The sequence below is a fragment of the Ursus maritimus genome, unplaced genomic scaffold (genome assembly GCF_017311325.1).
Source record: "Ursus maritimus isolate PB19 unplaced genomic scaffold, ASM1731132v1 scaffold_3, whole genome shotgun sequence".
Lineage (NCBI taxonomy): Eukaryota > Metazoa > Chordata > Mammalia > Carnivora > Ursidae > Ursus > Ursus maritimus.
The window spans coordinates 64,817,561-64,844,692 of NW_024425563.1; the positions used below are offsets into that span (position 1 = coordinate 64,817,561).

At 41.5% G+C, this 27,132-nt stretch overlaps 1 protein-coding gene across 1 annotated transcript in view; it reads left to right on the forward strand.

Moving 5' to 3' along the window:
* Positions 1 to 21,977, forward strand: part of COL28A1 (collagen type XXVIII alpha 1 chain) — a 158,183-nt gene extending 136,206 nt beyond the window's left edge. Inside the window, exons 31-36 of the mRNA XM_040644248.1 lie at positions 1,761 to 1,797; positions 3,420 to 3,974; positions 5,524 to 5,681; positions 17,746 to 17,884; positions 19,927 to 20,103; positions 21,355 to 21,977. Coding sequence (XP_040500182.1) covers positions 1,761 to 1,797; positions 3,420 to 3,974; positions 5,524 to 5,681; positions 17,746 to 17,884; positions 19,927 to 20,099 — 1,062 coding nt within the window. The 3' untranslated portion in view covers positions 20,100 to 20,103; positions 21,355 to 21,977. The remainder of the gene's footprint in view (positions 1 to 1,760; positions 1,798 to 3,419; positions 3,975 to 5,523; positions 5,682 to 17,745; positions 17,885 to 19,926; positions 20,104 to 21,354) is intronic.
* Positions 21,978 to 27,132: the final 5,155 nt, after the last annotated feature.

Below are 27,132 nucleotides of genomic sequence, written 5' to 3' on the forward strand. Positions count from 1 at the left end.
AAATAAAACTACTTTAGTCAAGTAAAAGCAAAGAAGAGGAGGAGAGATTGATATATGTGAGTACTTAAAGCATTTTAGACCTGGCTAGACCATAAAAAGCACATTAAAAAGAATTTAAATGCAACTTTGATATATAAATTATTCTTACAAGTCAGTGAAAGATAAACATCTTAATAGAAAAAATGGACAAAGGACATACAAAGAATTTGCACAAGAGAATATGACTTGGAAACATGCGTATGAAATGAAATTTAGCCTAAGAATTGCATAAGTATAATTTAAAACAATGTGATATCTTGTTCTATCTAATGGCAAAGATTATATAATAATAATAACCAGTATTGTGTGTCTAAAATAAAACAGGTTTTCTTATACACTGCTGTTACAGGTGTTGGTTACAACCTTTCTGAAGGTCACTTTGGCAAATGCATCAGGAGCCTTAAAATGGCCATGCATCTGACTTTAGTAATCAAGTTTTTCAGAATACTTAATAATATGGGAAATTAAGTATGATACAATGTTAAGTGAAAAACTATAATCATAAACTTGGTGTTTAGTATTTTCTCCATTTGCAAAAAATTAAACATAAATATATAAATATATTTCCCCTTTCTAAAAACAAAATGTAAAAATATATGCATTTTCCCTTTCTAGACACATCCTACTTTCAGATTTATTAAATGCCTCTCTAAATGTGGAAAAACATGACAAGCGCCCCCCCAAAGATGACTATTGACTACCTCATTTTATATAATTGTATTAATATTGTATTGGGAGTTCTTTTTAAAAAGCCACTTGGAATCACTGGCTTTTACTCAATTTACCAAAAACATAATTAAATTAAAATGCCCTGAATATTTTCCGTACATGCTTCTGTTAAGTCCTATCACCAGCGATGTCATCTTTACCCCAATTCTGTCATTGTGGATTTTTTTTCTTTCAAACTTTACTTTTGCAACTGTTCAATTTTATCTTCTTAGTTTTGCCTCCTTCCTGTTGAGGTTTTCTGGGCTTCTATTAAGTTCATCATTCCGGTCAGCTTCCTGTCTTGGGCAAATACAGAATTCCATTTCCTGTCATCCCATCCCGGTTATTTGTAAATGGACTACTCAGGGCAGGGCGTTGGCACATTACCCTACCTCATCCCAGGCTCTACTGCTGATGTTGATGGCAGCAGGACCAGGAAGGAACATTCAGGAACACGGGGACATTTCACAGATGTGCCAAAGTGAGAGTATCAGGAACCTGGGGAGGGTACTTGCACAATTGGATGGTGGTAGAGAAAAGGAGGGAATACAGCATAGAACGAATTCTCTTTTGGCCCTGGTACTTGTATTGGTTGCTTAGCACGTGTGGGTTAAACTGTGTGACTGACGGCATGCGTCGCCCACACCTTTGTAAATAGTTCTTTATGGAGTTGGACCCTATCCTAAAAGTCCTGTGTCGTAGCCTCATTTGACCTGCACCACAGCCCTGAGACACAGACACTGTGAGGCCACCTAATGCCCAAGGTCACACAGCTGATAAATGCTGGAGCCCCGATTTGAACTCTGAAAGTCTGAGCTCTGACACTTCACAACTCAAACACACTTCAGTCATGCTAGATTCTAGCCACCTTTTAACCTCTGTGACATTTATTTTCTTCAGCCACAGAATAAAAGCAAATGGCTCCATACTGACTATAATAAGACATAGCTCTTATGATGATAGGAAAAAATATTATGGTCATATAATTAATACATTTTCCTTTTGTCTTCCAGAGAGAAGAAATTATCAAAATTATTTTTGAAATATGTGGTAAGATTTGACCACCAAGAAAAGAACAATCCCTTCAAAGTACCACAGGCACTGCTGGTCCAGATAAATGTGGTCTCCCCGGAGATATATGGGGTAGAGCTCATGGGAAAGTTTGAAGCTCATTTGGAAAGTCAGTGGGAACCTGAAAGATGCAGACAGAGGGTCTGTGGGAATCTGGATTTAAAAAAAGAAATCATCTTCCCAGGGTGGTTAAGAGGAGTGAAGATACTGGCCCTGGAGTCTGTGGGCAGCCAGGCCTTTTGTGAGCACAGAGCTCGTTTGTATTCAGTGACATTTACCTGAGCTTGGAAAGGAAAAAAACAACAAAGGAAATATGACCACAGGGGCCTAACTGGCATTTGAATCCAACCTGGCTGGTGATTATAATGTCTGTGTTTTTCCCAAAGCAGGAAGTCTTTCTGAATTGAGTTTTGAGCACGATTTCTAGAGTGTATTTCATTTCAAAGGCAGGAGGACACAGTCAGGAGGTCATCGTGCTTCATAGCTCTATCTAAATGCTTCTATGGCTAAATACGTTAGACTTAAAATAGAGTTAGCAGAAAGAGGAAGGAAAGAGATTAGCCAAAAGGCAAGAGATTAATAGAATAATGGAGATAAGAGAAACGTGTGTGTTTAAAATGGACAGAGGCAGAAATGTCATCGTTCTTCCATACAGGAACCCCTGAACTGGCTTGTCCCCCAAAAGACCTCTGGACGTTAAGACCCCATCTGGGACTCTGTACGGTGACAGGCCAGTTTAGATGTGGCTTCTGAGTTCTAGACGCCCGGGAAAAATAGCACCAAGTTTCCTCATGAATTTTTGTGGCAGGGATGTTGGGCAACATGAGGACTGAATAAACCAGTGGAGCCCTGATAGGTCTCACTTCCTGGTAACGCTAATGACGGCTTTGAATGGTAAACCCTAAACGGAAGCTGCTGATTAACCAGCATTCTGAGATCATTCTCCTGAAGAGGTGGCATGGTACGGACGGACGGACTGCTGGCCTCACTGAGCCACCTTTGTCGTCATTGTGAGCGACTGGGGACACAAACTAGAGTTTGGGACGGCTGTTCTGTACAGTTACAGGTCCTAATCCTTCCCCCACAATTAACTATTTTCAGTCCATCACTTTACCCAGTGGTCATGCTAATGAGCAAATATCAATTTTCATATAAGGATAGGGTGTAAGACTAGAAGAGTAGCTTTCAGATTCAGATTAAATACAAACGTGGAAAGGACAAAGAGCAAAAGGAGGCTAGCGTTATCTTTTAGGGAGGGGAGAGGAATGTAATCAGGAAGGTGCACACAGGGTTGCTGACTTGTAAAAATATATTTTTTAATCTGAGAAACTGGCCCATAGGTGTTCATTATTTTATCTTCTACAGTGTTTTGGTGGTTTGTGTGTATGGGGGGGTTGTTTTTGCAATATATTGTTTTTTTAAAAGTCAGATACAGAAACCAGAAGGAGGACAGCTGTTAGCTGTTCACACTCCCAGAAAGGGAAGGTAACAACCCAGGTCCCTGGTGGCTCGCTGCCCTTCTCACATACCGATCTGACGCCAGTCAGTGACGTTCTGATTTTCATTCGTGCAATGTTTCTATCTCAACATTCCTCTTTTAGGGTGTGGGCCCAAATGCAAAGAGACTCCTCTAGAGCTGCTTTTTGTGATTGACAGCTCCGAAAGTGTGGGGCTAGAGAACTTTGAGATCATCAAAAGTCTTGTGAAGACTCTGTCCGACCAGGTTGCTCTGGACCTCGCTACGGCCCGCGTAGGCATAATCAACTACAGCCATAAGGTGGAGAAGGTGGCCCATCTGACTCAGTTCTCCACCAAGGACGACTTCAAGCTGGCTGTGGACAGCATGCAGTATCTGGGGGAAGGCACCTACACGGCCTCAGCCCTCCACGAAGCCAACCACATGTTTGAAGCCGCAAGGCCAGGCGTAAAGAAGGTGGCCTTGGTCATCACTGATGGGCAGACTGATACCCGAGATGAAAAGAATCTGACGGAAGTGGTGAAGAAAGCCAGTGACATCAATGTGGAAATATTTGTGATTGGGGTAGTGAAGAAAAATGACCCCAACTTCGAAGTGTTCCACAAAGAAATGAATCTCATTGCTACTGACCCAGACAGTGAGCACGTTTATCAGTTCGATGACTTCATTACCCTGCAAGGTAAGACTCAGCGCCAGGGGAAAGAAATTTCTGTGGTTCTTCCAAGTACTGCCTCACTGGATTATCCTGACCAAAAACAGCAATCAGGAGGTGGCTAATGAGGCTTACGCCAGCACTAGATTGAACACATAAACTCCGAAGGCAAAACCATTTAGCGTCCATCCAGTTTAGAGGGTACGATCTCGTGTCTTTATTTGTTTGGAGTAAGTGCTGAGTTGGCCTTGGAGTTGATTAACGGGGCTATCTATGCTCAAGGACATGGTTGAAAAGAACGAGTAGGATCTGGGGTATTGCTAAGCCTCGTTAATGTTCAAAAAGTGACCTAACCTGCATAAGAGATACAGGAAGCCAGCAGCAAGGCAAAAAAGAACCACAGAATCAAAGCGAATTAAGAAGTACATAATGAATGAAAAAAAGTTATGGTGACCTAAAGAGAGGAGAAACACAAGTAACAGGGAAAATTCTCGTCTCTGTTCTGTTCTCCATTCGCTGCTCTTACAAACTAGGAGGCTGATGAAGAGTAAGCTGGTTGATGTGGAGAGTTTATCCAGTTCCACATTGTGAATATTCGTCCTATAGTCAGCACCCATCTGGTGGGTTTCCCTTTGCTACTTTGCCCTGTCACATGGGCTGATGTTTCCCAGGGAGGCATTCTAAGACCCTGACTTATCTGCGATTACAGTGTGGTCAGGATTGCTTCGCAGTGACACAGGTTCCAATTCTTTGGCAACTGGGAACTCATTGTGGCAGGCGCCACTCCCAGTGAGCTTGTGAAGTAGGTGAAACGATGCTTCTTGTGATTACAGGCTTCCGGTTGGCTCCATCATTCCTTGTCCATGCCTCCAGGAGCAGGGGCTGACGTGGCCTAGCACAGCCTCTCCTTGCCCTCGTGCTGCTCCCCGCCTGCTCTGGCTGGCAGCCCAACTCCCCTGAAGGGTAGCATGCCCTGCCCAGAACCTTCCCACTTTCTATTTCCCTCTCTCCAGGCCTTTCTTATCTGGGGTTTCATTTCCTGAACACCCTGCAGGATGACTGGTGGACTTCTCAGACAGGGTCTATTTCACTGGGCTGTTAACTGTGTTAGAATGGCCGGAAATATTACATATTTCAGAGACATTATACTTTAATAATTAAAGAGCTTTATCATCTTTTAACCAAAGGAGTTAGTAATTCATCCCAGCTAATGAGGGATATATTTTTGGACTGGCTGGCCTTTTGCTATCTCTGGAACCAGAGGTAACTACTACCCATTATACTCCTCGTGGGTGGGACCCGCCCCTTCCACAGAGCAGTTCAGTCAACCTACACTGTGGATAGCAAGGATTTAAGTGATTCTTTTGCCTCCATAGGCTGTTGTACATTATTAAATTAAACTGAATTATTTTAGATGGCCTCTTCTGGACGATGCTCAAATTCTTTAAAACTTAGTTCACCGAGTAGCTGACTTCAAGTAATGGGAAAGTGTCTATTTATTTTAAGGAGAGTATGGAAGATCTCTTTAAATGGGTTTTGCCCCTACTATCCCCCTTTTCTACTTTTCTTTTAAAAGACACCCTGAAGCAAAAATTGTTTAAAAAAAAGTGTGAGGATTTTGATTCCTACCTCATTCAAGTTTTGGGTTCACCATCACTTCAACCTGGAATTGGGATATCAGGGGAAGAACTTGGCGAATCCACTCCAGAGCCTCAGAAAGAAATTTCAGAGTCTGTAAGTAACTGTCTTGCTTAATTTGTGAGCTTAAAATTGTGTCTTCTGTCTTATGTCAAAGACCAGCTTGCCTTGCACTGTCAAGAACCAACTGAGACAAGTGTATTTTCAAGTCCGTGGCTATAAATAGTAGTACTTTTGTCTTCAGATTTCTAGTTCTGAAATAGCTCTGGGACTTGTGAGCATGAATATGAGATTTTTCAATATTCCCATACTTTATAAGTAATTATTTATTGAACATTGCAAATAATATTTTAATAGTATGGCCCAGCTGCCACCAAAGGAATTATGTACACTAGACCAGATTAACACAAACTGCTTGAATCACCCACTTTCCATGCTCTGCAGATCCTTTCATATCAGGTCACAACTGCCCCTCAACCATCTGGGTAGACGCTCCCCACTTTGCACCCTCTCAAGTTTCTTCAAAGTGTGCACCTGCTCGACCTGCCATTTTCCATGTTCTGAGCCGTGTTCTTGCTCCTTTGGCTTCCACCTCCTGTGCTCAGAGTGGAGACCGGGTGGGAGGCCATGCCTGTGTATGGTACAAGGTGGATGCTCTGTTTCAGAGCTTCTCAAACACATGAGAGGGAACTGCCTCTCCAAGGGATTGAGACGAATGTGACTGTCCTCAAAGCAAGCTTCTGGGCACTGACCTCAGATCGAGGGCAACAACTTTTAGGTTCTTCTGGGTGAAAATTGGAAAGCCTCCCATAATTACCGGTAAGGGAGTGCTGTGGTCACTTTCCCACCAAGTTACAGCACAAGCGGGTCTAGATTGATCCCTACTACACATATGGACATCCTGTGGCAAGCAGGCACACAGGAGACATGCCCTTATTCTGCAAGGTCAGTGAAGTCCCTGTGCTGTCCTTTTATGAAAGAACATGAAAGATTCATTATGAGCAAGTACAACAATATTCTAGCATCAGGATTCAGTTAACCGCCCAGTTGGACTAAGGCCCTAAGAAACCTCCAGATCAGTAGTTGGACCCAGGACCATTCAGGAATCAGGCCTAGGTTGCCATTCCTAAGGGGATAGACTGTAAGAGTCACTGGATTTTTATATTCTGTTCAAAAAAGGGCACTAAAGTCTCTAATACATTTTTATTTGATGAAATACTGACTGACTCCAAGATGGGTAATTCCAATTAGAGCAACAGAGTGCCCCTGGATTGTAGATTGAAATTCACATACACATGTATACCACCTGGTCTATATCAGGGGATCAGCAAAGTAAAGGGCCACATAGTACTTTTTTTTTTTTTTTTTGGTTTTGCAGGTCATTTGATCTCTGTTGCAATTACTCAGCTCTGCCTTTGAAGTACAAAAGCAGCCACAGCCAACACTTACCTGAACAAACATGGCTACATTCAGATAAAACTTGTTTCTAAAAACAGATGAAAGCTTGGATTTGCCCCTAGGGGTTTGCCAATCCTGGTCTTCACTGAGCATTTAAAAGTAAATTACAGACAATAAAGTACACAGTTTATCTCCTCCTGAGCATGGAGCGTTCCTGGGGCCTTGCCCGCTTGTGAGACTTAGCGCTCTGTCCCTCTCCTACTCAATCCGTCCCTTCCTGAAGATTTCCTAGACAAGAGCAAACTCAGGTTTCATCTAGCAAGTGGCACTGAAACTCTGAGCGCTCCCTATAATCAATGCATTGCATACTACGTACTGATCATTTACTGCTGTCCTGGGGGGCGGCTCTTGTGACACAGGTCCTGCCCAGGAGAAGTCCAGGGCCTCTCAGGAAGATGGATGCATACAGGAATTAGTAAGAACTTAGCACAGCTGTGGGTGAAGTACGAGATGTTGCAGTTAATTTCAGAGTCAAGGAAGCCTTTACAGAAGAGGTGGCATTGAGCTGAGTTTTAAGTAGGAGTTTCTGATGACAAGAGTAAGGGGAAGGGTATTTCCAAGCAGAGGGAACATGTGGGCAAAAGGGGGTTCCAAAAGGCATGACATTTCATGATATTAGGAAAAGTTCGGTCTCGCTGGAACGTAAGGTGTGTGTGGCAGGATGGTGAATGTTACAGCTGGACAGACTCCTGCGGACTAATTATACCTGTCTCACGGGGCGAGCGAAGGAGCTTGAACTTCTTGTGGCGGCCAGGCCGCCAGGGGAAAGCAGAGGAGTTTCTAAAGCCGGGGTCACATGGTCATGTGCGGTGTGTGGGAGGAATGACCCTGTTGCAGTGCAAAGGGGGAGTAGGAGGAGGACAGGAGACTGGGGGTGAGCTGTGAGGTCTTGCAAGAGTCCGGGTGAGGGAGGACGCGGCTCCGAACTAAGGCGGGGCGGTCAGAACGAAAGCAGGTGTGGACCGGAAGCCATTTCCGGGGTAGAATGAACAGGATTTAGTGACTGGATGGGTTGGAGGTTAGGGAGAGGTTAGCCAGCTGGGTTTGTAACTTGGATTTGGAGTGAACTGAAACACCATCTGCTGAGATGGAGACTAGAGGAGGCAGGGAGGCAGTATTGTGAAGGAAAATAATGAGCTTGGTTTGCACCAGGTAAAGTGGAGGTGCCTGAGGGACCTCCAAGGCTTTATGACACAGAATGAGGAACAGCATTGCCTCCGGTATCACGACACAGGAAGTTAGACGGCGCTGAGAGACGAGCGATGTTAACAGATGATGACAGATGGAGCATTCTAGGAGCTGTGGAAGGGAGGGCGTAAGAAAAGTACATCCTAGCTTGGATTTAGAGCACCAAGAGGCACGTAGCGGGAACAAGCCTCAGCTAGGTCTCCTTGGGTGCCTGTGAGATAGCGAAGCTTGCAATGGACTTGAGCTTCCTGGATAGCCCTCATCTCTAGACCTTCTCACTCTGGCTCTCTCTGCAGAAGCACCAGGGCAAGACTGAATTTTAAACAACGAATGTTCTTGATAGATTTTAGTCTGAACAAACGTATATGCACGGATAGTCACAGTTATCTCTGTCATATGTATAAACAACGTATACACACACATAAATACGAAAGCGTACTTCTATACCCACCTTTATCTAAAAGTATAATTACAGTACCCACACATGGAAAGTGAATCGATCCAAACTTTTCAATTCTCAGATTTTCTCCGAGCCTGCCCTGGGCAATACAGTAAAACACACCATCCCAGAAGTCCCACTTCCCTTACTGTGTCTCTCTTTCCTTTCTCTGTTGCCTCTATCCCTCTTTACGGCATCTAGTTCTGGCCTGCCTTCTTCCTCTTCTGTCGAAATCTGTTCTTAGAGAAAAATCTAGTTATTTACACTTTTGTGTGAAATCTAAGCCAAAGGGTTTCCATCTCCAAGGAGGACTTCCATGTTCAGTACTTTATCTTATTGTGGCGTGGACTCGAGGTACACTAAACATCTGTGCACAGGTGTGTGGGGAGATACAGAGAGCAGACGGGCCTCCCAGGTTCTACTAAATTCCTGACTCCCTGGTAACCCCCTGCTCTGTTGCTCTTTCGGGCCAGTGTTGGGAAGCTAAACAGGCACATCCATTCTACTCTGTTCCTCTCCTGAAATCTCCGGATAATTTATACTTGCTTTGGAATTTGTTACATTTTACATTGTTAATAATTTATGTATATAGCTCAACTCTCCTAATGGGTTTAAATTCCTTGAGAACATGATCTGTGTCTAATTAAATTTTGTGCCCAACTCATGACTTAAAAATGTGCTTCACCTTCCACACAGTAGATGCTCAATAAATACTTAGTGACCAATGAGTGTTATACCAAATGTTAGGCTAAAAAAGAAATCTAAAATTGTTCTTCAATGAAAGGCATCAATTACACTGTTTAAAAAAAATCCTTTTTTTTTTTTAAAGATTTTATTTATTTGACAGGAAGAGACACAGTGAGAGAGGGAACACAGCAGGGGGACTAGGAGAGGGAGAAGCAGGCTTCCCGCTGAGGAACAAGCCCGATATGGGGCTGGATCTCAGAACGCTGGGATCATGACCTGAGCTAAAAGCAGACGCTCAACAACTGAGCCACCCTGGCACCCCAAAATCCTTATCATTTATGGGACTAATAATGTTGGCACTCATGTTCCTTTATTCTTTCTGGGTTTAGCCAGTTAGGTTAAGACTTCCAAGATATAAATGGGAATGGGGCAGTAAAATCAAGTAAACATCATTTAGTGAGACCAACTGGTTATATCCAGTAGTGGTCTGTTAAGCAGATAAGCATATTAATTTCCTGCATGAAATAACTTTTTGTCATTCTAAATACAATAATAAAGTCATGTCAGCACACAGTTGGTTTATTCACTGGAACTGGTTTCTTGTAACAATAGTCTAGATTTTTTTTTTCCAACTGAGAGAGTAGAAAAGAAAGAGGCCCTGTCTACCCTTTCCATAAAGCTTCTTTTTGTATTATGAAAATTCGTTCCCTGATTGCAAGTAACTTAGATAACTGGCAGCAGAGATAGAGTCCTCTTGGTGGAAAGGAGGCTATGGGATTTCTAGGCAGACTGATTTTACAATAAGCCAGTGAAGGACAGAGTCAAGCTAGTACGGGAGGGGTCCCTGTGGGTAGCTCTGCACCAGGTGGAGACATGCGGTGGAGGAAGTGGGAAGCTGGGAGTCTTCTCTTTGCCTTTGTTATCATTGGGACATGCAGTCCGATGCTAGGATGCCGGCCCCTCATTTCCATTGAGGAAATGCACACCTTATTGATGTAAATGACAGGAAGCAAACACAGCAGGCTGACTGCTGGCTGTCCCACCCTCTCTTTGTCCACCTTCTCATTTAGTGAGACCCTCTCCCTGGTCCCCATGCCACCTGCCTCATTTCTCCTCTCCTGTCATTATCACACAGTTGCTCCAAGGTCTCCATCTCATTTTCACCCTTGCTGGCTCTCCTATGTCTCACCCTCCTTTCCCTGCAGTATTTACTCATTCTTACTTCACTCAGACCCGTCTGGAGAAGGCCACTTCTGAAATGGGGCAATTTTTTTAAAAAACGAGAGCCCTGGGCAGGTTCTGACTTGATACTGGAATTGGATGTGTCCCTTGTGTCCCTTCATCCTAAAACGTGACCCTAGGCTCTATCCTCAATTTTGATGTGAACGTTTTAGTCTCCCACCTGTGCTCTGAGACCCATTCCCTTCTGCCTCTTCCAAAACATGAACCTTGCTTCACTGATTGTGCCAATATTTCCTTTCCTGACAAAATTTCTGACTCCCTCCCTAGTAAATAGGCTTCAGACTCTCCCATCTAAAAAAAATCCTCTAACTTTCTCTTAGTTCATGTCCTTCTTGCTACTATCCTATCTCTATCTTTTTTATAATAAAATTACTCCATAGGCCAGTCTCTGCCTCTCCGTCAAACACAAACACACACACACACACACACACACACACACACACATCCCTTCACTCTTCTTCCCTCCCTCTCAACTTCCTCACTTCCGTTCACTTGGGAAAACCCCCAATATGCCCCTGGAACTCCACTGGAAAAATGACCAACAACGCCCTAATTGCCACATCCTTACTGCCATCCTCTTACTTATTTTCTCTTTTGCATGCCACTCCTTTGGTTTTGAGAGTCCTCTTTCTCCTTATTCCCCTCCCAGCCACCTTAGCATTCTTTCTCAATTGTTTTTGGGGTTTCACTTTCTCTGTTTACTCCTAAATATTAAAGTCTTCATTTTTCTAAGCTCAGTCCTTAGCCTTCTCTTTCTTATGTTAACAATTCTCCAATCTGCCTCCCCAGTCCAGACCTTCCTGCTGGGCCCCAGAGTCACATTTTCAATTGTCTGTGCAGCTCTTACTCTGGGTGTTTCGTAGGCATTCAGCATGGAATGTGTTCACGTGCAGCCCCTCCAGCTGCCTTCCGTGGGGGTGTAGCTCCACCATGCCGCCAGGCGCCTGGCAGGAAACCTGGAAGGAGTCTGTAGCTCTATTACTTTGTCTTCCACGCTTGGTATTGTCTTCTTTGGTCTGTTCTTATCATCTCTCTGTCCTTGCTATCAACTCTTTTCTCCTCATCCATACCTCTACTGTCTGAGACTGAGGTCTGATCATTTCTTATCTATATTGATAATAGGGTCTCAAAACTCTTTTCCTATCTCTCTTTTCTACATCCTTTCCAATTTATTCATTACTTGTTGATAGCATCATTTCATCATCATTGCTTTTTTTTTTTTTTTTTAAGAGAGAGACAGCCAGCGAGAGAGGGAACACAAGCAGGGGGAGTGGGAGAGGAAGAAACAGGCTCCTAGCGGAGGAACCCAATGTGGGGCTCGATCCCAGGACTCTGGGATCACGCCCTGAGCCGAAGGCAGACGCTTAAAGACTGAGCCACCCAGGTGCCCCTGAATTATTTCTCTTATATATAATTCCATTTTGGCTGAATTACCTTTAAAAAACCTGTGTATAATACAATGGCATATATTTTAACTAGGTATTAAGTCTCCATGACAGTACATTAGGAAAAATAACAGAAACATTTGGGTACATCTGTATTTTCTCCTAATGTCCTATTCAAGTAAAATTCTATAAGTTGCCTGGTCATACTCTACTCATAATTAAATGAAATATCCTATTCAAAGGCCATAATCAATACTTATAAAACTGATGGACTTTTCAGACTTCCAAAAAAAACCTGGGACTGAGACTAGTGTTAGTTTAGGTTCTCTACTGACAGGAAAACTAATATGATTTCCTAAAATCAGACCTAATCATTTGTAAGTGGCCTTGACTAAGCCACATATACAGATATGGTTATATTGGTCAATATTATAATTTGTTTATGAAATAAAATTAATACTCTCTCATTGTGGTGGTCAAAAACCCCTCAAATTCCTGATAAAACCCTGCATAACAACTAATATTAGTATTGCTTAGTGAAGTTGCTGTATAAGCGTCACATATTGCTAATAATAGATTTATTACCCTTAGAATATAGTATGCTTCTATCTTATGAAGGAGGAAAAAAATGCATTGCAGGTTGATCTAGAAGAAATATTCCGGACCTAGAAGTCCAGAAACTTGGCTTGTAATCTCAATCCTAAAGCTAAATACTTTATTTCTTTGGCTCTGAAATACACACATACACACACACACACACACACACACACGTACATATATATATTTTAGGGGGGAGGGGCAGAAGGAGAGGGAGAGAGAGAACCCTAAGCAGGCTCCACACTCAGCACAGAGCCAGATGTGGGGCTCCAGCTCACCACCCTGAGCTCATGACCTGAGCCAAAATCAAGAGTTGGATGCTTACCTGACTGAGCCAGCCAGGCGCCCCCAGTTTAATATTTTTTATTTTATTATTTCAGAGATTGGGATGCATCTATTTAGTGTGTTGTGGTCTATTTAAGAAGACTTAAAAAATTTATAGTGCATCTCACAGCAAATGACATCTTAGAAGTGAAATTTGATAGCTTCCTGACATTGGGTGGATCACCTGTTTCTTGTGGTTTCTGTTCCCTCATTTGCAAAGTAAGAGATTATTGCTAGACTCTTCTTCCTTTTTATAAAAATGTGTGATTAGAAAGAACAGTCAGAAACACTGACTGGGCACTGCCAGATGGAGGGCATTATGCTAATGGAGGAGAGGTTTTAACCAGAATAAAATCCTGTCGTCCACCCTCTAGGACAGCGGCAGGCGATCAGGGGAGGCACACAGCCCACGCTTAAGATGTTCCTAACAGTCCTCAGCAACCTTAAATGCAAATAAAGGGCATCAGTTTAACTGTGTGCTGAGAGACCTGGCAAAGAAGTGTTGTCACCCGGGAGGAGTCCATTAAGGTTCGCGGCCTCTGAGAGCAGGTACCTTGAAGGCACCGGTGCTGGGCCTATCGGCAGGAGCCGAGTCCCCACAGGCAACCGCCAGAGGCTTGGACCCGCGCTGCTGGGAAAAGCGGAGTGTGAGCACAGGGCTGATGCAGACAATCATTAGCATTCACTCGGAGAGGACATGGGCTCAGATTTGAGGAGCTTGTCTGTCACAGATGCAAGATTCAGGGTCATGAATTAGGAGGAAGATGTTTGGAAATCAGAAACCAAATCACCTTTTGGAGCTGTGTGGCACCTGGGTAGCAATCCTCCGTCAGCTCGTAGGCTCACATTCCTAGGGAGCTGCGGAAACCCGTGTCCTTCTCCTAAAGACCTGCTCTAAGGCTGAAAGAGGCTGACAGTGTCCCATCTGCTTCACAGAGCAGCCCTGGACCCCAGGTGTTGGCCCCCCACGTGCCTCTAGCTCCTCCTTTTACTGCGGGGCGTCCCAGCTCGGAGCTGGAACCACGCGTTTCCTCCAGGGCAGGCCGGTGAGCTGATGGCAGACTTTTGTTTTTAGGTTTAAGACTTATAAAAAGATCGGAGAATACATAAAACAAAATCTGTGTGCCCGCCACTACGACATGACTGGTGTTCCCATTCGTTCACACACTCTTGCTCGGATACAGTTCACAGTCCTTGCCTGTGAGTCTCCAGTCTGATCCCGCTCCTTCCTCCGGAGGCAGTGACTATCACGAACGTGGTGTGCATTCTGCCAGTCGGCTCTGCAGCTGCTTAAATCCCACGTTTAGAGATGGAAGTCATGTCAGGGTCTAATCTTTAATTTTACAACAATGACATAAAACCTCAAGGAATGAAATAATTAATCCATAGTCCTGACTTTCCTTCTCTCTCCCTCTAACACGTTCTGAATTTATCCAGTGGCTACTGTTTGCTATTCTAGGCTATAAAGATTTTTTTTTTTTTAAGATTTTTATTTATTTGACCGTAGGCTGTAAAGATTTTTAAAAAGAAAACAAAAAGGAAGGAAAAAGGTGCAGGAGGAAAGAGATGAAAATGAAGAAAATGTGGCACTGGTTTAACTTATCAGGGAGGTGATAGTGACACGTGTGAAATTGGAAAAGCTGGAAAACAGTGTCGGAGTAAAGGCTAACTTCTCTGTGACCAGCGCCAAGCAGAGGAGCATCAGGAGGGGCTGTGTGCTAACTGGAAGGGGGATGTCGTACTGATGGGGTTATTGGGCAAAGTCTTGCTGCTGGGGACCAACTTTTCCTGGGCCCTGGTGGGACGGTGGGATTTGAGGGCCTGAGGCAGAATGAAGAGGAAGGAATGAGAGGCCATAGCTCGGTGTGCCGGGAGGAGTGGCAGACGAGGTCGTTCCTGTGTGTGTAGGGAACAGATTGTGGCCAGGCGATGTACAGCAGCTGAAGAATTTCTCACCTCTCAAGCTAGTAATTATCTCTTCTTCCGATCCTAATAGCTAGTAAATGGTGATCCTTTAAGAAAAGGCACTCATAGGTGAGAGTGCAAATTTTAAGACTTTTCTGGAGAAGAGTTTGTCTCAAAAGCCTCAAATATGTATTCCTTAATCCAGCCACGTGTGGTTTCCAACAGAAAAAAAAAAAAAAAAAGCAAATCAACTGAATGTTTAAAAAAGGGTATAGTTGTTATATATTTAAATATAGTTATATAATTGAATAGTATTTAATGGTCACAGTAAAATATATGGAACCATAATATATTAAATTTTAAAAAACAAAAAAAAACCCAGTATTTTTTGTTTAAAAAAGTGCACATAGGAAAAAAAACTGAAGTGAAAGTATACCTGAATATCAACGATTATTTCTGGGAGGTGGAATCCCTTGTGATTTTTACTTTCTTCTTGTTGCTTGTCCGGATTTTCTAAATTCCCTTCAGCGAATGTTTTTGTAATAAGAAAATTATAAGAATGGGGGGCGCCTGGGTGGCACAGCGGTTAAGCGTCTGCCTTCGGCTCAGGGCGTGATCCTGGAGTTCTGGGATCGAGCCCCACATCAGGCTCCTCAGCTGTGAGCCTGCTTCTTCCTCTCCCACTCCCCCTGCTTGTGTTCCCTCTCTCGCTGGCTGTCTCTGTCAAATGAATTAAAAAAAAAAATCTTTAAAAAAGAAAAAAAGAAAGAAAATTATAAGAATGGCAAATCTTGGTAATTGTACATTTGTTTAAATAATCTGAGATCTCATGGAACCAAAAGATAAAATTATTCTCATTTATGAAAAAAAATATTTTCAATTGTTCTAGAAGCTGAGGTAGCAGTAGTCAAAATTCTCAAATGATGCAGTGATTGAGAAAGAACACACACACTCCTAAACTTACAAGAGGTCAAGAATAGCTTATGAGGCCTTAAGGATTGAACAAGGTAATGATTTCAAGGCCAAGTTAATTCCTTGAAGAAAACTGCTGTCCAGTACACTTCTTCAAAGGAATCCTCCACCTGACAGATAGGATATCTGAAGTGTAGCCTAAGAGCTGTTGGCTTTTTTATGTTCCATAAACTACTCTCTAGTCAAGCTTTCAACTTATTTTTTCCTTAACAAAACATGTGCAAGCAAACAAAACCAAAAAACAGTGATTTCTTTCTTGAAACGGGCATTTCTCAAATTTTATCAGTACCTTACCAATGATTTGGGGGAAGTTCTTTAATCACTTGGAGCTTTAGAGTTCCCTATAGGCAATGAAATACTCACAAAATTTTCCTTTAGGCTTAAAATTCTTTAGTTCAATGATGGTAACAAAAGCTCACATTCAAATCGATATACATACACACAAGATCATTCTTAAAGAAAGAGGAATGCCAAGTGGCCCACAGTTTTACCTCCATTTGTCCCAAAAGTTGTATTTTGGGGCTAGTGAAAAGTCACGACTGTATTTGAATTGAGTGCCTTTTCTATCAGGCTGAGGACCAGACGAATTCCAATGGGAATGTTGACTTCGATTTACCTGGTAGTACTTTAATCATTGTAATAATATACACACGAGTAACAGAATTGATTAGCCCTTCCCTGTGCTCGTAGGCACACGTGTGTGTGTGTGTGTGTACAGAATCAAAAGCAATAGAATAGCTTAGAGAGCAGCTAATGAGGACAGTGGCTCTGGTCACAGGATGACAAGAACTACAGGTGAGAAGGCATCAAAATGACTTTACTTAGTTCACAGATTTGCCTATTTAAATAAATAAATAAAAAGGAAAAAAAAAAAAAAAGAAGGCCTTGAAAGGATAAATGACCATCCTGTGCCAAGACCAAGATAAATGACTGATTCAGTTCCCTGTAGCTGGGGTCCAGGGGAAAAAAGGTAAAAAGAACTTAATTGGTCCCATAAAGGATTGACCTTGCTCCTGGCAATGGTAGTCAAGAATAACTGACGTGACTTTTTCTTTTTTTTGAAGCAAAACGCCTTTTTTTCCTTGTCTCATTACATATCATAAATTCAGATAAAACATGGAAACTTGGGCCCAGAAAACTTGCTTTTGAATTATATTCCTTTTTTCCTTAGTTAACAAACATTTCTAGAACTTCTTAGAAGCTAAGCATCCTGCACCATTGGCATTTGCTGGGATCCAGATAATAGGATGAGATGAAAAGTGCTACTGGTTTTATTTCAGCTGTCTTATTGTCCCCTGCCACCCCCATTCCCAATCTCAAAATCGATTGAGAGCTTGTTGTAGATATCTTGGGAAATATTATTAATTTCTCCAGTGTTAAGAAATGGAGAAGAAAAGGCTGTTTTAGAAAAAAAGGTCAAAGCAGCTAGTGGTTATTTCCCCCTCCTCATGCCAGTGACTATGAAAAGAATGAAGATTAACTCCTCCTAAGCTCACACCTTTCATGCCCCACATGTGGATCGCTCTGGAAGGCTCAGCACAAAGCTCCATGCCTGGTAGTAGGAAAGTCCATAACTTAGGGCGCCTGGGTGGCACAGCGGTTGAGCGTCTGCCTTTGGCTCAGGGCGTGATCCCGGTGTTATGGGATTGAGCCCCACATCAGGCTCCTCCACTATGAGCCTGCTTCTTCCTCTCCCACTCCCCCTGCTTGTGTTCCCTCTCTCGCTGGCTGTCTCTCTGTCAAATAAATAAATAAAATCTTAAAAAAAAAAAAAGTCCATAACTTAGGTATCCGGGGATGCATGACATACAAAGAGGGGCATCATTTCCTGAGCTTTGATTGAAATAATACTGGAGAGTGGGGAGAAGCAGCAATGCTGCATTTTTCCTTAAATGTTTCACAAAGCAAACAAACTTTTCTGACTTGATATCACCAGAAACAAAAATGTGAATTTTTTGTGTAGGTCAGCATCTCTGGAGTCCAGGATGAAGAGAATGAGCCTCTAGAACCTACCAGGGCTGACAGCCTGACCAGCAGTCCTTCACCTGAGGCTGCTACCACCGAGGGGCCATTGCTCAGCCTCCCCGAGGATGGGGCAGAGGGTCTGGACACCAGAACTCCAAGTCCCGTTTTGGATTCACATCCAGAAACGTTGGTGCACAAAGGTAAGAGACACCTGCCAATCAGCTGCTGTGTCTACAACATCAAGGCCCAGAAAGGGTGGGCTCTAAAATCTCGTTCAGGGGCGCCTGGGTGGCACAGCAGTTAGGCGTCTGCCTTCGGCTCAGGGCGTGATCCCGGCGTTCTGGGATCGAGCCCCACGTCAGGCTCCTCCGCTAGGAGCCTGCTTCTTCCTCTCCCACTCCCCCTGCTTGTGTTCCCTCTCTCGCTGGCTGTCTCTCTCTCTGTCAAATAAATAAAATCTTTAAAAAAATAAATAAAATAAAATCTCATTCAGAAAGAAGTTTTGACTCTAAACAGGGAGGACAAAAGACACTTTTCATTTCATTATATGTCATTTTATTATATGTTTATTATATATAGAAAATTGGCTATAGAACAAATTTGGTGAATAAAAAATTTTAAAGTTCTTATATGTTAATTGCTTTTTAAAATTAAACGCCTTTAGAGAGGACTGTGTTCTCATTTTCCCGTGGCCCCTAACACTCCCTATTGTCTTATGTGTGACCTTGTCAGAGGTAGACATTTGAATTTTTGATCCCTCGATTGTAGAAAAGAAAAAAGCTAGAATCTAGACTCCTCCTCCTCAACATATTTTCTATCCATATGTCTATGGATATGTTTCTATCAACATATTTCTATTAATTTCTACCTATAGAAATTAATCATTATATACAGAGTTTCTGAAGGACAGGCCAGAGAGACAAGATCCTTGCCTAAAAGAAGCTCAGAGATGATCTTAAGTTACACAATACACATTATTTAGTTAATGTTTTTAACAGTGGAAATAGTGAAAGTCTCCTCCTTTCCATTTGGTCTAAGGAGTCTCTGAAGGAGAGGTGGGTTTGGAGGTTAGTATTAGAAAGTAAAGGAATCAAGACACGCTCCCTATCTGGGGAAACAATTCTGGAAGATGGAGAAAGGGCTTGTTCTGTAATTGAGAAATGAAGCTTATGGCATATAAACTGCCTCACAGAACACAAGTCTCAGACAGCAAGAACCTATTTGGTTTTTATGGCTTTTGTCACTTTGGAATCACTTCTTTAGGTAAGGAGTACTAATCAAGGCACTGATGAGTACCATGAAATAAAAAGAGATTTAATGAATGGCTTTATTATTATAGCTCTCCTTTGTTTTTTTTTCTTTACAGTGGAAGTGTTTCTAAAACTTATTCATAAATAGATATTAAAAGCTCATGTTTTTATTTTCCTGTAGGAACTGATCTTTTTAAAGATCTTTTTATGGGGGGGATGGGCAGAGGGAGAGGGAAAGAGAGAATCTTAAGCAGGTAACCTGCTGAGCACAGAGCCCAACACAGGGCTCCATCTCACATCCCTGAGATCATGACCTGAGCCAAAACCAAGAGTTGTACCCTTAACCCACTGAGCCACTCAGGTGCCCCCAAGAACAGCTCTTTTTAAAAAAAAATTGTGATATGAAGAGAGCCCTTCATTTTATTTTATTTATGTATTTTTTGGTAACTTGAAAGGATTTTCTTTTTTTAGTAGGCATAATTACATGTGATCACAGTGGCACTTTCTTTCAACACACTGGGAAGAAATGTGTACAGAAGGCCAAGATTATCTTTATTCCAAATGTTAATCTGATTTTAAATCAAGTCCAAAGTAAATGAGGAAGTCCTATTTTCCTCTTGTCAATTAATCCTCATAAGAGTGTTAGCCAATGAAGGCCCACAGAGCCATGCTTTCAGGGAAATAAGCACCTTTCATAACGTTGCATAAAGAGCAAAAACTTTTATGTCTTCAAAGGAGTATCTAAAGGTGGAGCTGCAGGTGGTGGAGGGAGTATTTTAGGTGTTAGGGAAACCTTCTTTCACTTGGAACCAAATTTTCTTATTTGGCATGTTAGGGTGCATGGAGAATAAACTTCATAAAGCTCTCACTTCTCATCTTTTCAGGGCAAGAAAAACCTATAATAACATGTTGACCTTTTCTCACTCTAGATCCTAGGTGCTTGGAAGCCCTAAAGCCAGGAAACTGTGGTGAATACGTGGTTCGATGGTATTATGACAAACAGGTCAACTCCTGTGCCCGCTTTTGGTTCAGTGGCTGTAATGGCTCAGGAAACAGATTCAACAGTGAACAGGAATGTCAAGAAATTTGTGTTCAAGGATGAGTAAGTGAGTCAACCCCTAATGAGTGAAGGCTGCGTCTCTATCAGCAAACCTAGAAAGAACCTCTATAATTTCAACATATTCACCCAACACAAATGAGACACCATATTTGAGTATATACTGAGTACTTATAGTTTATAAACATAGTTGAATCCTCATAACCACCCTAGGATATAAGTATTAACTACTGTTATTGGTGAAGAAGCCAAGGCTCTGAGAAGTTCAGGGATTCCTGAACAGTTACCCAGCTAAAAAGTGGCATAAGTGGGGGTGTGAGTCAGGGATGTGTAAGCTCAACGCACAGGATCTCGCTACATCACAGCCTGCAGTGTGGCTCTGATCTACATTAATTCTTGTTCTATGCATTATGTTGGTTTATTTTTTATTTTTATTTTTTATAATAATTTTGTATTATGTTATGTTAGTCACCATACAGTATATCCTTAGTCTTTGATGTAATGTTCCATGATTCATTATTTGTGTATAGCACCCAGTGCATTATGTTGGTTTAAACTCCTGTCCTGGTCCAACCTCCCCATCTCCCTAACCCCCAGTTCCTCACTGGCCCCAGTCCCCAAACCCCTTACAGCCCTGCCTGTAGCGAAAGGGAGATGGCAGGGAAGGAATTGAGTTTGGGAATTAGAAGGGGTGGGAGTATGTCTGTGCATAGCAGGTAGAGATAAGAAAGACATCCTACTTTGGGGAAACCCAGCAAGATGGCGATTCTGGGAGATGAGAGGCATTGGAACAGGAGTGAGGTGCTGAGGGTAGTTAGATTTTTGCCTTGCTAGCTCGAAAGCGATTGAGAAACCAATCTGAATGAAAATTACTTAACACAAGTTTACTAACAATTGTCACTCCCCACTCCTCCAACATGTTTGGTAACAAAGGCTTTGCTATGTGTTTAAACTCTATATTTAAGACAAAACTCCAATTTCAACAAAGAAATTCTTTCCACCCTTCCTTTAAAATATGTAAGTGAGACTTTCAATTTTAGGGGGCAGAATGAGAAGACACTAGATAGCCAGGCACTCCTCGAAGCCCAGATTCACTCTTGAACAGGGTATTTTAAAGATAAGACTTCCACTGAAAAACGAGCCAGCATATTGAAATACAATCCAACAGAGTAATAGAGAATTGGCTCTGTCACTTTATAATAATTTTTGCGACATCCAGCCTGGGAAGATCATTAGTTCTGAGCTATGCTCAGACAGCATTTATATATATCATCTTTAACACACCTTTTTCTTCTTTCAGGCCTATGGCCCTCATTCAAGTCTGGCAGTACAAAAGAGGACACTCAAGGAAGAGGGAGCTGGAGGAACAGCCATCTTAACAAAAATGATTTTGTGTGGTTTAATTAAAATCTTATTAGGTAATATTTGGTACCACAAAAGAATATATGCAATATACTTGTAAGTTACCAAACATGATGATAAGATAAACAACAGTGAACGTATCATACTGACAACGAACCAAACACAGTCAATTCTGTTGAAGTTTCCTGTGTGGACTTCTCCAATCTCAGCCCCCAGTTTCCTGCCAGGGATAACTCATCTTGAATTTTGTGTTTACCATTTCACTTTGCTATTGGGTTTTTACATGTAATCTTATAACGTAAAATCACATCTACCCCTATATAGCTCTACACAGTACATAGTTTGCTTATTTTAGAGCTTTATAAAAATGGGGTCATATCCTAGTCTTCTGCAACTTGCTATTTCCATTCAATATTATAATTAAAACATGTTTTACCATATCTAAATGTATTCCTAAGTAACTTATTCTTTACCTCTTTTAAACTTTAGAAAATTTGCTTCATAATATGTAATTCTTTGCAACTTGGTGTGTCATTACGTTATAATTCATACATGTCCATTTACTTTCAAAGTTGTATCATATTTGTGTGAATATATCACAACATATTTAACCATTACCTTGTCTATGATTAAATTTTTTCTATCTAATTTTCTCCCCCCTGGTCCATCAGCGTTGCTATGAATGCTCTTATGTGGTTTTGGGTGCATGGGTACCAGTGTTTTTCCAGGATATATACCCTAAGCTGGAACTGTAGGGTTGCAGGACATATAAACATTCAAAATTAGTATATTATACCAATTATTTTCCCAGACTGTTTGAACCAATTCATTACAAAGCTCCACCAGTTGTGTATAAGAGGTTTCATTGTTTGCTGTTCTTGCCAGCACTTAGTATTGTCAGACCTCTTCATTTTGCTAATCGTGGGTGAAAATGGTATCTTATTTTAAACTGATTTTCTCTGGTGACATCATATTTGTTTACTCTCTGTGCTGAGGCTTCTGAGAAACGGGTGTTGATATTTGGAGAAGATTTTCCTATTGGATTGTCTTTTTCTTATTGAATTTCTGGAATTCCTTATAGATTTCTGAAATTGAATTATTATTTGTGTCCTTGTATCTTTGGGGTTTGTCTTTTTATCTTACTTTTTTCTTTTTTTGAATGAACAGAAGTTCTCAATTTTAATGCAGTCAAATTTACCCATCTTTTCTCTTGGGGCTAGCACTTTTTTTTTCTTGTTTATGCCACCCAGCCTCTTAAGCCCCCTTTCTTGGGTAGGAAACTCTCCCAGGACAGAACCTGAGTACTGCTCTGTGTACTGGGTGTATGTCTCCGGATTTCCATCTGCATGCATGGTAATTCCTTATGATCCTATTAGCACTGTGGTAATTTCTAGGTGGTTGTTTTTTCTTCATCTTTTTTAGCTGTCCTCAGCGTGAAAGTGGGTCTGAGCTACCTGGATGGCCATTAACATATTTACTTGTTGTGGGATGGAGAGTTTCAGGTATTTTCTTATTTCCTGGAAGCTCAGCAATGCATTGAAAGGCATGCATTAGTCATCATATGGGTGTTGGAAAGTAGAAAGACCCTTTAGAATATCCAGCCTGCTATTTTGTCAGAGGCAGAAGTTATTTATATTCCTTTTCAAGCTCTTCACAACTTCACCCAGATAGAAAATCGATACACAAACATGTTGTAATGTTGACTTGGGTGTTCATCCCATTGTCTGAAATGTCTTTCTCTTCTTCCATGACTGACCAACTCCTAATACTTCAAGGACAACTGGCAGGTCTCCTTTGTACTCCTTGCTCATCCTTATCAGTTGGGCTACATTCAACACTGAGTGCCCAAAGCCCTTGACTTACACCTCCATTCTACCCTGACCACAGTCTGAGCTGCTTTGCACTTAGTGAGAGCACCTGCATTAAGTTGCTTTTGCTGCTCTAACAGATTACCACAAATGTGATCACATAAGCATCACAAATGTATTATCCTATAGTTCTATAGGTTAGAAGCCCCGTGCGGGTCTCACTGAGCTAAAATCATGGTGTCAGTGGGGCTGTGTTTCTTCTGCAGGATCTAGGGAAGAATCTGTTTCCTTACCTTTTCCAATTTCTAGAGGCTGCCCACAATCCTTGGCTAGTGGCCCCTTCCTCTGTTTTCAAAGCCAGCAATAGCAGGTTGAATTCCCATGCTGCCATCTCTCTGGTTCTCTGAGTACAGCTAAGAAAGGTTCTCTGCTTTTAAGGATTCATGTGGTTAGACTGGGTCCACCTGGATGACCCAAGATACTTTCTCTTTCTCAAGGTCCTTAACCGTAACCACATCTACAAAGTCCCTTTTGCTATGTAAGGTTACTAGTCACGGTTCTGGGGATCAGGGAAAAGGCATGGTCGGGGTCATTAGTCCATGGACCATAGCACCTATATCCTCTACCAGCTTTCTGAGCTTAGGAGCAATGCAGGCCTTGTTTATCTCTGTGTCCCCAGTTCCTGGTACATAGGAAGAATACAGTATATTTGAAAAAAATATTAGATTTCGCTTTATAAAAGTCATTACAGAAATAATCAACTACTTCGGAGAAAAAGGATGAACAAAATATCACAGTAGTTTAAAAGGAGAATTAGAGGGGCGCCTGGGTGGCTCAGTTGGTTAAATGTCCCAACTCTTGATTTCAGCTCAGGTCATGATCTCAGGGTTGTGAGATCAAGCTCTGAGTCAGACTCCATGCTTTAAGATTCTCTCTCTCCCTCTCCCTCTGCTCCCCAACCCCTGGAGGCACCCTCTTTCTAAAAAAAAAAAAAAAAAAAATGGGGACATGCTTGTTTTTACCTTTCTCCATTGTCCCAAGCTCAAGGACATGCTCAGAATTAGAGGATAGAATAATAAAAGAGCCATGGAAATAGGGCAAGCTACTGAAAGCACCCAGAATGAAAAAGGACATACCAACTATTTTAAAATAATAACACTACCATTCTGAAAGACTCCACAAGGTCAAAGTAGGAGTCATTAGGACAGAAGCCACAGAAGACATCCAGGTCAAGTTGCATCAGTGGGAGTCAGTGTTATCTAAAGAAGGGGCTGCCTCAGAAGATAATTGTCCCCCCAGAAATGTTCACCCCAAGATTGCCCAGGCACATAGGGTATTTGTCTAAACGATATAAGCAATTGAGGAGACATAGGACTAGAAGACTCTAAGGATCCCTGGCAATCCTAAGAGCCTGATTAAAGTAGGGTTTCAAATTTCCTAAATTTCAGAGTCTGGTGTGATTTTAGTTTAAATGAAGAATTTTTCAAAGATATTAATTTATGTAAAATTATTTAAAAAATAACAAATGCTTTTAGAAATCAAATCAGTCCAATACTAAAAAAAAAAAAAAAAACCACCCAAAAAAACCCAAATGTATAAACACATGTGGAATATGATTTGGGACTATTCTTGTTTTGATGATCACACACAAACAATATTCTAAAACATGTCTCATTTTAATGACATTTTACTAAAAGGTATAAGCAGGGAGAAAAACCTTGGACACCAACAGCATTAGTCCATGTTTTTACTGCCATTCCTAAAAAAAATGATGAATTATAGATTTGCAGAGAAAAAAGGCATAAATAGTTGAATATCTAAAAATCCCAAGTCAGATAGTAGACTTTCTCCTAAAATTGGCATAATTCAGGTGCCCCCTATCTTCTCAGCCAGGATTGCTGAGCAGAGTCACCTGTGGGTAGCTAGCCGCATCCCCAGCCTGCTTAGCAATAATAAAGCTGAGCGTCCTGGGGCGCCTGGGTGGCTCAGTAGGTTAAGCACCTGACTCTTGGTTTCAGCTTGGGTCATGATCTCAGAGTCTTGAGATCCAGCCCCTCATCAGTTCCTGGCTCAGCACCAAGTCTGCTTGTTCCTCTCCCTGCCCCCTCTGCTCCTCTCTCTCAAATAAATAAATTAAATCTTTAAATAAAGCTGGGCATCTCTTAATGTTTATTGGCCATCTTCTTTGAATTACCAATCTCTGTCATTTTCCTATTTTATTCTTTTTGATTTATTAGAGATGTGAAAATTCTGTTATAGGTTATGTATAGGTTACACACAGGCAAATATTTTTCTCTCATTGTATTGTTCACTTTTTGATGTGTTTAGGATAAACACTGAGACTAAAATTGCCAGTCTTCAGAAACTTGATTAGGGCATTTCTTGCAGTTAGCAAAGCTGAGGTTTCAACTAAATGAGAATGACAGAAATGATCTAAGATGTTTTAACATTTTGGTAGAGTTTTTTCATTGTTAAAATTCTTGAACAGCATTAGCTCTTAATAAAATGCTAAAAATTTCTTAATGTCTTCATTTAAAATGAAGACTTTTTTAGATACACATATATAGCCTATTCATTTTTCATTTGAGAATGAAAAAACAGAATGTCCTATATTATCTCCATCCCTATTGGCTTGCTAACTAGCTTAAAATGAAAAATTATTTTTTCTCCCAGAATTCTCAGATCGTTGAATTCAGCCTCTCTGATCCCTTATCTAGCTAGAGGACACTGTCTCTGACTTTTCCCTTTGTTTTGCTAATCATGGGAGGAGGTCCTGAATCTCCTCAAAGTAGATGAGGGAGTGATGGTTTTTACTCATTGATATATCATTTTTCTCTAATTCTCCTCTTATTTTTATTTGTTTTGGGGGGAGTCAGAGGGAAAGAGAATCCTAAGCCACCCAGGCACCCCTAAGCACATCCCCATTCTAAATATTATATTGCTGTGGAATATGACAAACCGAGGATGACTACCATGTCAAGGGAAGACATGGGGAAATTTCCTTCTAACTTGGAAGCAAAAAGAAACAAGAATTACGTCATAAGAATTCTAAATAGCAAGTAGGACTGTAGATTGCAAAGACAGAAAAATTAAAGACTTCTTTCCCTTTTTCTCTCTGCAATAGACCAGACAGAGGCTATTATTTTCACCATCCTCCAAATTTGCCCTTAAACTCCATACTCACAGTTTCTTGACATCGTTTTTAAGAACTGCTGGAATTTTCCAGTTATTTGCTCCTTAGCATATTAGTTGGTGCTACTTTAAATTTATTACTTGGCTGTTTTCCCTCTCCTGCATTTTAATGGAGAATGCTATGGTTTTGCCAGTATCTGCGACTTGGTTGGGATTTTTCTCAAACTGATTCTACTCTGAATAAATCTCTGCTCAAACTTGTTTTCAGTTGTTTAACACATATCTCCAATGCGAAAAAAACAAAAACCCAACAATCCCTGCCCTTATGTGATTGGCTCATCTCTAGTCTTCCAAGAAATAAATATTGGAATTTGTATAGATTTTTCCTGAGGTATGTCATACTTTTGCTATTAGAAAAATAGTGACAACTATGGTAAAATGGACTAAAATTGTGCCTATTCCAATGTTAGAATGTTACTCAAACTTGTTCCCATATAGAAAGTTAGAGGCCAAGTCTATTAAATTTGCTTCGGAGGACCCTCCACCTTCACCACAAACCAGGAGTCCCTCTACTCCATGTCTCTGTGACTGTTGCAATCACGCAGTCAGTGACCTTGTCTGGCCTCTGAGAAACATCCCAGCTCTTTCCTCTCTCTTACTCCCCGGATCCAATTGTCAGTGCATGTGGTCCCTCTTCCTTCTTGTTCTCTCCACCATGAGTCTGTCGTTCCTTCCACACTGGCCTCCATCCTGTCCCTCACCTCTGGTCTTTATCC